Source organism: Anser cygnoides, chromosome 3, assembly GCF_040182565.1.
Source record: "Anser cygnoides isolate HZ-2024a breed goose chromosome 3, Taihu_goose_T2T_genome, whole genome shotgun sequence".
Classification (NCBI taxonomy): Eukaryota; Metazoa; Chordata; class Aves; order Anseriformes; family Anatidae; genus Anser; species Anser cygnoides.
The window spans coordinates 57,079,343-57,095,098 of record NC_089875.1 but is presented as its reverse complement, the minus strand read 5'-3'; the positions used below and the strand labels follow the sequence as shown (position 1 = coordinate 57,095,098).

Here is a 15,756-nt window from a genome sequence, read left to right as displayed (position 1 = left end):
ACAGTCCCAGTGCCATTTGTTAAACATATTTCTAGCTATGATAACATGCTACAGACTCGGAAGGAAGTATTCTGTATACCTGACCAGACAAAGCGCAACTCTGGAGGCTTTTGTTGGATGGTTCTTTTGAAGAATAGGGGGCTTGTTTTTTTGTTTTTTTTTTTTAACCTACCTGGCATTCACAATATTCCCTGCACTTAATTCAACCATCTCTTCAAATCCCACTGCAAATATGTCAGGAGGACTGCTCTCATCATCTGTTGAGAAGGGGGAAAAGTCACACAAGAGTTACTATTTTGTTGTTTCTTCTAACGACTTGTTTTCTAATTTCTGCCAGAGATCATTCCTGTAGTTCTATCTTGTGTATTCCCTGCCAAGCTTATACATATTCATTGCTCCTTTAATCTAATCTCACAAACAACCCCTGCAGTTCCTCTGATTTTTTTTTCCTGCCTTTCTCCCACCAGTTGGTCTCCATCTCTCTTGCAGGAAGCGGTTCAGAACAGAACATTATATTGTAGCAGTGTTAAGATGAGAAAATATTCACTGTTCTTTCTCCCTCACCCCACACATACCAAAGGCCCAACATCTCACCACCCACCATTTTTCACCCACTTTTCACCCAACTTGCTTATCCTTTTCCTTTTCTTTTTTAACACTGATTCGTAAGTAACTGAACTTACTGCCCATACCCCAGTGTGTCCCTTCCTTCTCAATGTATTTAGTAAATTTATCTGTGACTTTAAGGAAGCCTTCAAAGCTTCTCCTTATCTTCTTAGGTTAGGTCACTCTAGAGCACAGTCTCTGCCTTCCCTGGCCCAAACATTTGGATATTGCCACGTAAAACACCAAAGATGAAATGCTCTCATATAATAGTATGAAGCACATCTGTTGACCCATCAGATCTGTCCATTGCCTGATGGGTTGTGGGATGTTTTGTTTGTTTTAGATTTTGCCTTTTGTTTAAACAGTCATACGCCTAAGATAACAGTACCTTAATTCAACATGAAGACCTGAATTGTAGAAAACCATAGGAACTTAAGTCAGACCTGACTCAGAAAATAAGAACAGAAAGAGAAGTATAGTATACAACTACTCTTTATACATACCAGTGTCAAACTAGCAGATGCCAGCTAGCCTTCTTTATTGGCTTAACATTGGCTTAATGTAACACTGTCACATTAACTACTTTCCATTAGTGATTATGAGCATCTGTTTTTAAATACTTAACTATTTATGCATGAACTGCACGGACATTACCATGAATGCAACCATTTGTGCTGTCATACCCTAGCTCTGCCTTCTTAGCTTCAGATAAAGATCAAGGAAATACTCTGAGAGCACTTAAGTACATAGCTCCCACTCAAAACGAAGAATCAAGGATGGAGAAATTGAGGAATAACAGAGACCACGGGATACAGAATAAGCAGATACACCCCATCATGGCATGAAAGAGATCTCTAAATTCTGACCTGCTGCAGGTTCAAAACAGGATCACCTGGTATAGACCCACAAATTGTTCTGACTGTAAGCAACCCTCCACATACCACTCCATTGCTGAGCGGAGGCTGGACAAGTCTAAATGGAGCTGAATACATCCCTTAGGGTTGACAGAAAATGCCATCCAAGATGATGTCTTGACTTTGAAAGCACCAGCTGGTCAAATTTGGTGTCCCAACTAGCTGTCCGTAGAAATGCAAGTATTTCTTGCGCATTTTGACTCTGAAGTCTTACCCTGAAATTCAGAAACTCCAGAGAGCTTAGGAGAATCCAGCAGCCAGTCTGTCAGCTCGCTGGTACCGAGGATGTTGCTTCGAAACTGCTTCCCTCCATTCACGTTCCAGGTCCCCATGGCAACACGAACACGCTTGAAGCTTGTGAATTCAAACTGACGCTCTGACATGGCCTTCAAAATACTCGGAGTTACTGATGGAAGAGGGGACAGAGAAAAAGGGCATGTAAAACAAAAATGTGCGGTAAAAGGAACGAAAGGATACAGCCAACAGTGACATGTAAGTCACTGTGAAGTAATGACATTACCCTAGCGGCAACAACGCAAAAGCTAAAGACTGACTCCAGTGGCAAAGGCAATATCTCTAAGATAATTGGAGCCGATGCCATCAATTCCTCTTCAGGAAACCAGGCACCCTATCAAACCCTATCAAAGCAGTTTTCTCTATAAAAGATGGGTCACTCACTTTCAGCGTGTTTTCCAGCACTTCTTCCAGCAATGATCTAACAAATTATTTTTCCTCCCTTAGTCTTATCAGTTTAGCCTACAGAGACTGAGCTTGCCACAGCCTACAACTTAAATCCAAGCCGTAAGAAATTTAGAGTGGGGGGAAAGGTGGAGAGTATCTGAGTCTCACATCACATCTTCAAAGCTGGCACTGTCATGGCTCTCTAGCCTGGTCAGAAGTCCTTAAAGTAGTTTATTTATTTTATTTTATTTTCAAAAGGATGCAATTGCTTATATGTGACAGTCAAAAACAGACAAAAGAAAACTGGAGGGTTTACACAGGCCTTACCCAGCAGTGCAGTCTGGTCCATAAGCATTTTGCCTTTGTCTGCATATTCCTCACTGAAGAAGTCACCCATGAGTAGCAGCTTGATGGCTTCCTGCTTTACTGCATCAAAAAAATTTGACTGAATGGTACGAGACACGGACCGGGCTCCATCCTTGAGTTTCCCAACCTACATCAGACCAAAATCAACAGCACAAGTGACAATGTAGAGTAAATCAGACACTTTTCTTTACAGTCACTTCTGAGGAAACAGAAGTTTTGCCATTTTTCTTTACCTTGTGCTTTCCCTCAAGGGCACGGCTGCCAGTAAACACTCTGCTCAGATTATGACCGTTGAGAGTCCACATTGCTTTGTACGATTCCACAAAACGCTCAACTATAGATTTAGAGTTCAATCCAAGGCTCTCTAGTTGAGTAAGCAGGATCTGGATTTGGTGCAGAAAAACAACAACAACAGCAAAAAACAACGTTTTCAAATATGTTTTTGTTTTTTATTCTCAGTTTAAGTATTCCAGCCAACGTGATTCTGTAACACAGAGCTGGCAACAAAGACTGGTATCACTGAGGCTTATGCCCCCTTTCTTGTCTTTCCTGTGGAACAGGCAACTTACACAGCACGGGCATCCATGAAAGGTCCTCTGACAAACTCACCTCCAGTGCAACGAAGGACTGTACGCTATTAGTACGATCCAGGCAGTCCAAACAATTCATTCGAAAAGTACCTGTCTGCAGACTTCGGTAACCAAACAAAGGAATAGGGAGGAAAAGAAAAGGTATATTTTAAAAATAACAAGGTATAAAGGTATATTTTAAAAATAACAATAAAAATAACATGTTGATTGAACAAGATCATCAAGTGTTCAGCCTGAATATACCCACCCACAATTTCACAGTGCAAGCACATTGTGCATAGCGTATTCCATTACGTATCTTGACTACGTCTGCAACACAGTGTCAGCGAATCCATGTACTGGCAATTTTCCAATTTCTAAACAATGCAGATGCAGTTCAGCTAAATAATCTATCTAGCACCAAGACGACACTTCATCTAAAGATTATATTTCAGGACAGTCATTTATGTTCCTGGTCCAAACCCAGTGATGAACCAGGGAAGGCCAGGAGGGGTGATGCCCGGCTATGCTTAGACACAGAGGCATGGTACACTCACCGTGGACTTACATTCTCGCCCTTTGCGAAGATGCCAAAGTCTTCCCAGTGTAACTTCAGCTGAGGCCTCAGTAAATTTTCCAGTTTTTCGGTTTTCCCACCTTTTGCAAATTGGTGGTAGTCAAAGTTTATCATGGGAGTGTCTGCTGCATGGGAAGAGGCCCATAGCAGTTTCTGTTTAAAAATTGAAAGAAGAAGAACAAATCCTGCTCAAGCCACAGCATAAGGATTGATGCCAGCATGCTTTTCACTGTTAGTAAACTCAGACAGTTTACCACAGTTTTAATTTTGACAAGTTCACAAGTTTGAAATACCAGACATGGAAACAGCAGTGAAAGTTCCCTATTTGTTTCCTTTCCAAAAGTAAACTGGTTTGTTAGACCCCAATTTTCCTGCAAGGGAACTCGAACTGTAGCTGCAAAGTTTACCTCAGAACTGCTGCTGTCTGTGCCTTGGCTAGTGGCAGCCCTGCAGCAGTGGCCTACTACCTCTGTACAAAAATAGTGGTGCTCTGGGCCAACTCAGGACAAGGGCCCTGATAGGAAGGATGTCCAGAGCTTCTTAAGGTACGTGAACATAACCGTGCACAGGTTTATTTTGTAACCATTCCTAAGTGCCAAGACATAAGAATATGTGGCCCTAAATTTAGGTGGAGTGTAGCTGGGGAGGAAATAAGAGAGAAATGATGTCCCAGGAAACATATTATAAAATTTTGTGGTAAACCACAAAAGTGAAAGAAGAGACACAAATAGCCTCATTATTTCATCTCCTATTTCCATGACCTCACATGCATTTCCGTAATCACCACAAATCTCATTAATGTATCTGTAATAGATACGACAATAACACATCCTGCTCCTCATGGCAAAGCCAGAGAGAATTGCTATATTAACTCTAACTATATAAACCTTTGTCTATGCCCTTCCCATCTGCACATTCTCATCTCAAGAGACTGATGCTTTTTCCACTTAGACTGTGATACAAACTGAACAAAAACCCCTCTGATATTATGTTAAGAGTGTAGGTGCAGCAGTTACACCGGTATAATTGTATCAACTTAGCCCTTCAACCTTCCTTCCAGAAACAAATCTAAAGGTGCTGTGTGATGTCTGGAGAGGAAAATGTAAAATATATTTCATTACACTATTACAAAAGTCAAAACACTTGGTATCTGTTTCATTTCTGTCAACTTGCTGTTAGAGCCACTGGCGATGCACTTGACAATGGCGTTTACCCACTGCCTCAGTGTAAATCATGGTGTACACTACAGCAGTGCTTTTACTGTAAACATAATTACATCTGTTATGGGTGATGTTTGTGAGAAGAAGAGCATTACTGGGAACACTATCGATTTCTGGCCTGGTAACAGCTGATTTGTGTAACAGCTGAAGTTAAGCTGGTGATTTCCAATTTTTTGTTTGCTTCTGTCGCATAACCTAATGGTAGTGCAGGCATTCTGATCATGGGAACCCAGTAGCAGTGTCAGTAATTACAAGAGTATTTTGATATTTTGAAGCAACTCAGATAAGACATGTTAAGATTGCAGCAACCATTGGGAGAAGAGTACAAGCACCCAAGGGAAGATGGAGAAACAACGAAATAAACTAATGACAGGAAAGAAGAAAAGTTTTAATTCCTGGTCATTTCCCTATAATTTCTTTATTTTTAATCTGAGCCCTTTAAAATCAAACTAAAAACTACATATTCTTTCTAATCATTCATTTATTAAATCACAAAGGTAAAGACAAAACTAAGAGTCGGTTGGATTCAGTTGGTACAAATCTTCACTTTCCAATGCTGTCAATCCAACCCCTTTCATCCAAGAAAGTACCTTCTTTTTTTAAAACAGGGATAAAGTTTAACAATTTAGTTAAACCAGATCTTTATTTAAAGGAAATGAATGAATGCAAGGTGTTTACTCCAGAAATGTCCTATTTCTGACTTAATTTCAGGTTGTATGATACTGACCAGAACACTGTCTTCAAGAACTAAAATACTTGATAAAATATTGGTATTAAATTTACAAGAAATGTCAGGTTTGTATCCTTATAGTTATTTCAACTTCTTACTTATCATCTCTTACCACTAAATTCCAATGTTTTTCCAAAATGAACTATAAAAACTATTTTAAAGAGAACAAAACCAATAGGCTATAGAGGCTTAGCTGTGTCAAGCAAAAATTCAGTAAAAAGCTGCAGTCAGAAGCTAGGACCTGACTTCATTTCTGTACCTTCCTCACTGGCTCGCTTACTTCAGTCACTGTCTGTGGCCATATTCCATACAGGGGGACACCTTGATTGTGTCATTTTCCACTGGCGAAGCTGGTGATTCCTACCCGCTCTTTCGGAGGGGGAAGAAATGGTCACACAGAAAAACTGCCATTAAAATGCTCCTTGCCTCAAGCACATTATTCCAATAGAGAGGTAAAACAAACAGTAACTATTATTTCACACGAATTTTCATTTTGCTTAATTTCACAGAGTAAACATTTGAACTCAGAACTGTTTTATCAGTCTTTACCAATGATAAATACATGTAACACTTACTACAGGTGTGTACGTAAAACATTCTTCATATTATTCTTTGTAAGATATACTCCAAAGTATGTAGGTCTGACTTCTAAAGCAATTAGGCACTTAGGAGGCAGACCGCCATCAGCCTCCAGGCAGATGCAGGCAGCTGTGCACTTGCACAAATCCTACTGAGTGACAATCCCTAGCTTCAAGCACACATTAGTTTTAAAAATCTGGCCATCATGCACTAAAATTCACTGCAGCTTTAATTCTACAATGCTTGACATCCTGAAAAGACAACCCAGATGCTTTCAGTTATTAGTTGTGCCTAGGGACATTTAGGGGGAAGGAAAACCTCTCTCAATATACACCAGGCTGTGATCTGGTGCTGCGGCAGTTAATTCCCATCACAACCAGTACTGGATAGCTGTTTGCCATTACAATCAGAGCTTCCTCTTAGTAAGCCAGGGTCAGGGACTGGTCCCTAAGCAGTTCATAGAATCACAGAATCATTAAGGTTGGAAAAGACCTCCAAGATCATCTGCTCCAACCATCCCCCTACCACCAATGTCACCCGCTAAACCCTGTCGCTAAGCGCCAGGTCCAGCCTTTCCTTGAACACCCCCAGGGACGGTGACGCCACCACCTCCCTGGGCAACCCATTCCAATGCCAGTTCTGACAATCTCATGAGGCACCTGACTACAGGTCACTGCATTGGTGACTACATACTATGACAAAGCTGACCACAATTCATTTTTCCAAATATGCACTACTTCTTAGGATATATAGGGCTTTTTTTTTTTTCTTTAAAAATAGCCTGGTTGAAGAGAGTGTGTATAAAGATATGAGGACATAAGCAAGAAGACAGTGCTGGAAATCAAGCCCCTGAGACTATAACGCATCATTCTCCTGTATCTAATATCTAATAAAGAGACAACACAATTTCTTCAGATGTAGTATTCATCATGTACTTGTCCAGAAAGGGAACAGAACATGGAAGCTCAAGAAGTCAGCAGTTTAACAAAAAAAAAAAAAAGAAAAAAAAATCATTCCTTTTACCTTGAAAGCTCTGTTAAGCACCTCCTCCCCTCCTCTGCTTCCCAATAGGTTAACAATCACTTGTTTTCCATATTGCTCTTTCAGAAGCATCATATGCCTACAGCAGAAGTAACCATAGTAAGCACAGAACATACAGAACAAAACTATGTAACATTGCCTGCTACCTTTTTCAAACCACGGAATGAGAGATCACTGGTTGTTCCATCTAGCAGGTTTCAGCCCCAGCAGCTATAGACATCTTCCTCAGTTTCCTTGCAATCAATTATTAAAGTGCAAGTTGTGCAAGTATGAAATTAAGGAACATGGTATTTTGTGCTATAAATAAAGAAGCATCTTAGAAAGCAGGCCCCAGATCTTTTATGTCACTGTTAAGCTTTGACACTGTCCTTGCATGCACCCACCTCTTGGCTCTCAGCCTGGAGGCTGTACAGGACAGACAACCAGAGAGGAAAAGATACTACAACAGGAATTGCCCTGCATCTTAGGGATGAGCCAACAAAGAGCCAGTGGCAGCAATGGGGTCTAGGACTCCAGTGTCATGGCCAGAGAGGCGCAAACATGTCATAGGTGACAGGGCTCAAGTATTTCTGAGCTACTGCAACCCTGAGATAGTCACTTGCAGCTTACTTTTAATTATGGAGGAATGTTATTAAACATAAGTACTGCTGCAGTGGATCAGACCAAAGGTCCCTTTAGCCAAGTGGCCTGGTCCAGATCCTTCAGGAGAAACACAAACAGGACAAGTGATATTTCATCTGGCATGTATTGCCAGCCTCTCAAAGGCTGACATTTAGGGACTTGCAAGTCTAGAGTTTTTAGCCAGATACAGAGGCACCCATTCTCCCCTTAATACATTCTTTTCAAGTTGGTATGCCTGTGCTACAGGAGCTGTGCTAGTTTATTAATAAACAATAAGATCTTAAAGACCTCTTATGCCACGTACTACCACCACAGCGATAATTAAGAGGAAGATGGATAAGAATAGACATGAAAAATAAAATATCTCACACAAATGAAAAGCTATTACATGCTGCAAAGCGACAAGGAATGGCCAAATGTCAGAAAGTCAGCAAGTACACATCTTACGGCATGCATCCTTAAATCCTATAACCAGAAATAAGCCACACAAACCATGGAAATGGAGAAATTAAAGAAAAAGTTAGCAGCATATGTTTCAAGAAACACGGTAAATGTATTTTCTGGTGTTGTTTGTGCTTCTGGTTCTGCAGCTAGTTCTCTGCATACCAACTCTTCCTGTACATTTGCACACCTCGGATCCCACCATAGGATCCTGTTTCTCCACTTACGTTATTTCTGAAGACCAAAACTGCTGACACGCAGGTCATCTGCTTGAGTACTATGAGAAGAACTCCCCAAGGGTTTATCAGGAAGAGGGGACGAAAAAAGATCCACTAACAAGATCACCATTCCCTTCTCACAGTGCCTTCTCAACACATTAACCTATCAGATAGGAAAATCTAACAGGTTAAACCCACTCTAACACACTGTAGCAGGCTGTTAAGTCTCGGTGCCTGTTTCCATATAAGTAGTTGCTTGTTCTTTGTCCATTTCCAAAGAAGTGTCTTTTGCAGTTCTGTAAGCAGAGAGATTCTTAACTTCACCTAAACTAGAGGCTTTTCTGTGTACAGGGAGAAGAAAGAATAGTGTGAGCTGATCCTCACGCTCATGTTTCTTAGAAGAAACTAATTCACCAGTTGCATTGAGGTCACAGAGATCAGATACTCTGAGCTAAATGGTGTTACAGAGTTGTTCCTTGCTGAGGTACTCCCAATTTGTGGGGAAGCACAAAGAGGATGCCAACAAGTTACTGTTTTCTTTTTACACGAATTACCTCTGCTGCAGAATGCAAACCTCTACAATGAAGATTCAGGAAACTGGCAAAGCAACTTAACATGGCGCCAGGTGACAGCAAGATCATGAGCCTCAAACACATTTGAATTCAATAGGATTTATGAGTCTTAAAGAGCTTTCAGAATCTGGACTAAGTCCCTTTGCAGCAGGGACTGCTATGGTACATAGACCGTTTAGATTGCAGTCCCTGTTTGGGGTCCTTCTGTGCTGCAAAACTATTAACAGTTACTGAGGTCATGTTTGGTAAAAGTTGCAGTACGTGGAGCCATGGAATTAAGAGGACTCACCTAAAAGCACTTTTTAGCTTGGACATAAGATCTCGTTTGCCAAAACCAGAACAAAACAGAAATGAATCACATGACCTGGCACTTACAAGTTGAAATTTTCCAAGAGGCCAAATCCTTCAGGCAATGTTTTCACTGATGTCCGTGGGAGTTTGCCCTTAAAGGACAGCATTTCAGTCAGATATTCCAAGAAATCATGCTGACAGATGGATTTTTTTTACTGTTTCCAGCTGCCACGCAGTCTTAATGACTTAAAAAGGTTTACAAGTCAGTCTCTGGGTAAAGCAGACCATCAGCATGACAACATCACACAACACTGGTTAGAGAATAACATGCTGTTATTTCTGTGTAGCAGTACAACGGTGAGAAAAGCAAATCCTGAATGGTTCGGAAGCAGTGTTTGATTTTTAACTGTCTGGGTTACAGGGGTAAAGAAGAACACATGCTCTGTGTACTGTAAATGTAAATTCACATCTGTTGAAATGTTACAAAGGGTTACACAGACCTTTCTTTTTCATACCACTCAGCATTTCTCAGGTTTTTCAGAAAGAAGGTAGGAGACCAAATTGTTTCAATTGGCATTGAAAGAGGAAAAGAAAATGCATAAAAATAAGTCAATAAATAAAGTAAACCTACATAATCCTGCAACACCTGGGAGACTGGCTACCTCATATAAGGGATGTTTCACATCTCTAAGGATTTACTAGGAAGGCATGAAGTTGTGGAATCTTGGTTAAAGACCAGGTTGCTGTGTTATTGCCAAAGTTGAATGAAGCTTACCTGTCAAAGGCAGGAGCATTAGCTTCCAGACCTCTGTTAAGCCTTAGATGATGAGAACCCACCTAAATAAAATAATGGAAAGAAAAGAGAGAAATTTGCTGAAGTCCTAAATCACTAGATGTCTCCCTTTTTCCTTCAGAGAAAACATTTCTTTAACAGCACCAGATACCCCTAACAGACTCCACACACCCACACATATAATATACTTAACACAAACGCCACAGCTTTTATTAGACAACAACATTTACAATTACAAGTGAAAACATGATTATTATTAAGCAAAGGGATATCTACACATCTTTTTAATGGCCAAATAAATCATATCCCCTTGCCAACTTCCTCTAGCAAATATCCCACACCGTATCACACGAATATGCTGTGTGCCCAGCACTCTTCCTGCTCTTCACTCATCAGAAAAGGCTGTAGTTATGCCATTTCCACGGACTGTGTACTGAGTTATTTCATTGTTCTGTTATTTACAGAAACTAGAAATTATCGGAACAGTCCTTTGAAAACTTGATGGTTAAAATCCCGTACCATCAATCTACACTGCTAATTGTTTTTAAGATCATGTATTGTTTCCTGTACACCATCATCTTTCTTTATTTTTCATGAGGTTGGTTTATGCAATTCTTCACCACCATATTCACCCCCAGTGCCAGCACACTCACATCCAAGGAGTAAGAGTTACTAGTATTCACCAACATAAATGAAAGCTGCACATTCTAATCCAGATTAAGCAAAAATGCAGATCATGTCCTTGCTAAAAAGTTGAAAATTCTGTTTAACCAAAGATGCTGTACACTAGCCAAAAATATTTGGGGAAAAAACTCTATGGCTTCATAACACAGAGAACAACAGTGCTGGATACAGCTACAACATGGGAAGGAAGCGTGCACAATCACAGGGACAAACCTCCTTTATAAAAAAGTATTGCCCTGGATGCTGCTAACAGAGGGAACAGTCATCTTTCTTTTGTACTAAATCCAGTAGTCCTGAATGGTTCTTAGGTGCTAGATGTAATGATAAAAAGTATCAAATGATCTTTGAAGAATCTAAAAAAAAAAAAGTTATATAACATCTTCTCTCCACTAACACATATGCATATATGTGCGTACTCAGTCTACTTGCTCATCCCTCTGCTCAGAGAACGTGAAGCGTGCTAGGATGACTCTTATTTGAGCTTTTAACTGGTTATAAACTATAACACATATGTAACCTGCTACGGCTGATGCATTTATCTCCTGATGAAAAGCTACAACTTTGCCTTGCAGAAGATCAGATCATCGTTACTGTATGATCAAAATCTAGCAAACACACCATCCCAACATTATACTTTATTTGAAGTTAAAGTGCTCCTGGTATCGATAGACTCCGGTTTTATTCTGCAGGTCAGTATCATGAGATGGCATAATGTTCCTGCTAACCAGGCATTTCATAATGAAAGGTTATTCCAAATCAAATAAAAAACATTATAAAGGCATTGCTGCAACCTTCAGTTTAGGACATCAGGACACAGTCCCTTACATAGACTTTCCTGCAGAGGCACACAAACACATTAAATGTTAAACCTCAATAACTATAACTATTTGCCTATTGTTTTTTTTTTTCCTGTTTATCTAAACATGAAAAATTTCCTACAAAGTAAACCTGAAAAGAAATAGTTCAGCATTTTCAAAGAATGAGCTCTGCATCTCATTTTAAAAAGTACATAAATTTTATGGAACTTCTAAATTATAAGTAGCAAGAGAGGTAAGCAAGGTAGGCTTTTTGATTTATTTGTTTACCTGCAGCCCTGGTTGCTCCCAAAACAGTGGAACAGAACCTCTGATCTGCACAAAGGAAGAGACGTCATCATCCAAGTAAATTGTCTGAAAAAAATAAAATAAATGGAAGGAGTTCTCCAGTTAGAGCTATCAGTCTGTGTCTCCTTCATCAAACGACAGTTTAAGACACTGAATACGAAGGGTGAAAAAAGTAAACAGTCTATCTCACTGTATCCCCTTACCGCTCAGCCACTTTTCCATAGTCTCACACACAGTGGAACAAAGCACAACGTATTTGCTTTCATGTCAACACAGCAGATTCAATTCACTACTCACCGGAAATAAGAGAGAATTTAAAACACCACCACTGGCAATGTGGAAGGGATCTTTCAGCCACAATGAAGATGGATTTGATCTACCAGTGAAGAGGCTCGGGAAGACCAGGACAGTCTCCCTCTGTCTCTCTCAAAAAATTTAACTGCAAAATGTCATTGCTCCTTGTGACCGGTGATGGGTAATGTCAGGTGTGGGATAAGCTTATCCCTTGCTTTATTTACTATTTCTTATTTCACTGCATGTCTTGCATGTCAGAGTGCCCAAACAAATCTCAGTGAAACCAGCAGCTTCGCCACTCCCATCCCGAGATACAGTGAACAGTATGTGATCTATTTCTCTTCAACAAGGTTTACAGTGAAAGGCTCCAAACTCTCCATTTCATTCCCAGACCAGAATTCAACCTCTCCCTTTATACTTTCTATGACCACAGCTAACGAACTGATTTCTAATCAAATTCACGTGAAGTACAAAGACCAATTTCCCCTTTACCTTCCCCCTCTGCCGCCCCCCAAGCAAAGCATTGCATTATATGTTAACTTAGCACAAAAGGTACTATCTTCAGACAGGGTATAACCACAGAGCAACTGTGCAAAGCCTGGCTCTCTCTCCTGGCCTATACTTAGCAGTGGAATCCTGGCTGTTTTCCACATGTGACACACGATACGCATGATACACATCTCTGTTATCTCCTGCATCGCGGCGAGTCTTCTGCAGCCCCGGGGAGGCATGGTATCCATACAGGTCACCCAGGTAGCTGCTTCTCTAACTGCATCATATAATTTAGCAGAACAGCTGCCAGCTGGCTGGTAACCCCCAAAATAGAAAAGAACATGAAAATGGGTTACCATACCGCTTTACTGCGGCTTGTGCTTTGGGATTTGCCACTAGGCATTCTGGTTGGGTGGCTCAAGCGAAGCGCCTTCATTTACCTGAACCCCGACCTTGACCTCACCACCAGTGTACAATTTCTAAAGCTGCATATGTGAAAAGAAGCATATACCTACATCAGAGAGGTAGGTATTCAGATATTTTGCCAACAGTTACAATATTTTTGCAGAGCACTCACAATTACCCCCATTTCACTAAGATGAAAGTTTTAAGTGGCTTTGCCAAGGACACAGTCCGTGTTCGAATGACATCTAGCCCAGATGTACTGCAAAATTGTGTTTTTCACCTCACACCAAGGAATTAAGAACCCTTCTATGTTGTATCTCATCCTCCTACAACTCCTGGAAGAGAGGGCAGGTGCTTCATATTAATTTGTTGCTGACAGAAGTCTCCTGGTGAGGCCTCACAGCTTCAGAAATACGGGTCTAAAACACACTCTCACGATAAAAAATTTTTAAAATTGCCCGTACCTGAATGCAAGAACTAATTACCATGGCAACACTCTTTCTTTGCATTTCTGTGCTCAGAAGAGAGAACAGAATCAAAGAATCCTGGAACATCCGGAGCTGGAAGAGACCCACAAGGATCGTCAAGCCCAGCTCCTGGCCCCATGACCATCCTGCAGCTGGACTGCTGGAGGAGCGAGCAGGCCCACCTGCTTCCTCTTCATTTCCTCACTGCAACAGGCTGTCACAAGGTGAGTCAGTGACTTCTAAACACTGAATCATCTTTTCATGCGCAGTCACGGACCCTCAGGAGACAACTCTAAGGTAAAGCAAATTTGTGTCACTCCGCTGACAGCCCCAGCGTTTTCCTGACTCATACTAAGCAAGGATCTGGTCTTGAATCTATACAAAGAAGAGATAAGACTGGCTCGCTTCAAAATTTGACAATAATCACCTTAGTGATGAGTTGGAACAAAATCTTAAGACTTGATGATGACTGCAGACAAAGCTTCACATGAAGTACAATCTGGCCACTCAAACAGCTTACCACAGAGGATCAGTTTCCTTACTGTCTTCTGGAGCATCCCGGTTTCCACAACTAACTGAAAACTTGACAGCTCAAATATCTCTTTGGCCAGCTCTTTTTAAAGTCTCAGCTCCAAATTCTCTAGACCTACTGATTAAAATAATAACAATTCTAATTTTAATACCTGAAGTTTAACATCTTCCTGAGCTATACTTTAAGTGGCAAGTATTTCATCACAGTTTATAGATCATGAGTATATATCCTGCCTTCTTTACGCCAAATACAGAAGAAAAATACTGACCAAACATTTCTGCTTTTCTGCATTAATAGAATTTATATTCTGCTCATAGTTCCATTTACCAGTGATTCAACATTGTCAGATTTAACAGATGTTTGTTTCTATTATTATTCACGTTTTCTGTTCACTGTTTCTCACCCATTACGTCTTCTGTTTTCTTCTCTATTAAGCTGTCCACTGGAGAACCGAAAAAAAAAATCATTCAAACTATGTGTGGATCATTTCTGTCACATAAAAACACGATGCCCGCAACCTAATGTGATGGATGTGAGGTCCTCTGTCAAGATGAGGTCTAATATAGAGCTCCTCTATGATGATAAGGCATTTAAAAAAAAAAAAAAAAGATATTTATGCACATTAACATATAACTTTTAGAAATTCAGATGAGGTTTTTGAACTGGGAGCATGGCCTCTTCAGTACAGATCACTCACAAGAAAGTTCTCCACATTAGCACATTTTTTTTTTTTTTTTTTTTTTTTACAGAACTCTTCATTCTGTTCTCTGGAGCAATTCTGTGGTCTTTCACAATTCTCTCACCTCATTCTCGTGACCCAGATGAATCCAAAATTATTTTCTTCAAAGCTGCCAGCGAGTTGGAAAAAGACCTAGTATTTTTTTAATGAGTGGGAGGATAACACTATTTTTGCAAGTCACTCCTTCCTAAACAGACTGTAAACATTTTATTAGGCATTACAACTGTGCAAACCTTCCCTGAATTTCAGCAATATCCATTATCCTTCATTCACCACTACAAGGAACATGACCCCTGATCTTGACACTGCGTTCTGCTATGCATGCCCCTTGGCCCTAACGATAACAGTGGCAAGAACCTTCCTCCCAGCAGACGTCCTAACTGAGCAGGTTCAAAGACCAAGATTAAGAAGGCTTCCCAGTTCAGGAACAGACATTGTCTTAACACCTATATACACTATAATAAAACAATTTTTTAAACTCTTAAATTAGCACTGATAACACAACCAGGTTATAATTACACTTATAAATAAAAGATTCCAACTTTGTTGCTTATGCAATTCCAGCATTTATGCATGGATAAGTACAGAATTTGTTTTATCTTATTCTTCTAACTCTTCACCATTCACAATGTCGTGTTTTCTACAAGCACATATCTGTCCTGCATTTTTTGTCATTCTAGTTTTGACTTCATTGCCCTGTGCCCTAGCAGATCCATTTCTCTTATTCTAAAGCACTACACAAAAGATGAACAGTGCTTTAAGAAGAGAAACTATTCCTTCTTAAACTACAGTTTATTTCCAGAATTTTCATGTCCTCTATT

At 40.2% G+C, this 15,756-nt stretch overlaps 1 protein-coding gene across 3 annotated transcripts in view; it reads right to left on the bottom strand.

Moving 5' to 3' along the window:
- Nucleotides 1–15,756, bottom strand: part of SYNJ2 (synaptojanin 2) — a 64,312-nt gene that overhangs the window by 24,581 nt on the left and 23,975 nt on the right. For all 3 annotated transcript variants that reach the window (XM_048080765.2, XM_048080767.2, XM_013178224.3), the window contains exons 5-13: nt 11,989–12,072; nt 10,202–10,263; nt 7,266–7,362; nt 3,694–3,866; nt 3,177–3,258; nt 2,801–2,950; nt 2,529–2,694; nt 1,735–1,926; nt 173–257 (exon numbers count right to left, since the gene is read on the bottom strand). In XM_048080765.2, coding sequence (XP_047936722.2) covers nt 173–257; nt 1,735–1,926; nt 2,529–2,694; nt 2,801–2,950; nt 3,177–3,258; nt 3,694–3,866; nt 7,266–7,362; nt 10,202–10,263; nt 11,989–12,072 — 1,091 coding nt within the window. The remainder of the gene's footprint in view (nt 1–172; nt 258–1,734; nt 1,927–2,528; nt 2,695–2,800; nt 2,951–3,176; nt 3,259–3,693; nt 3,867–7,265; nt 7,363–10,201; nt 10,264–11,988; nt 12,073–15,756) is intronic.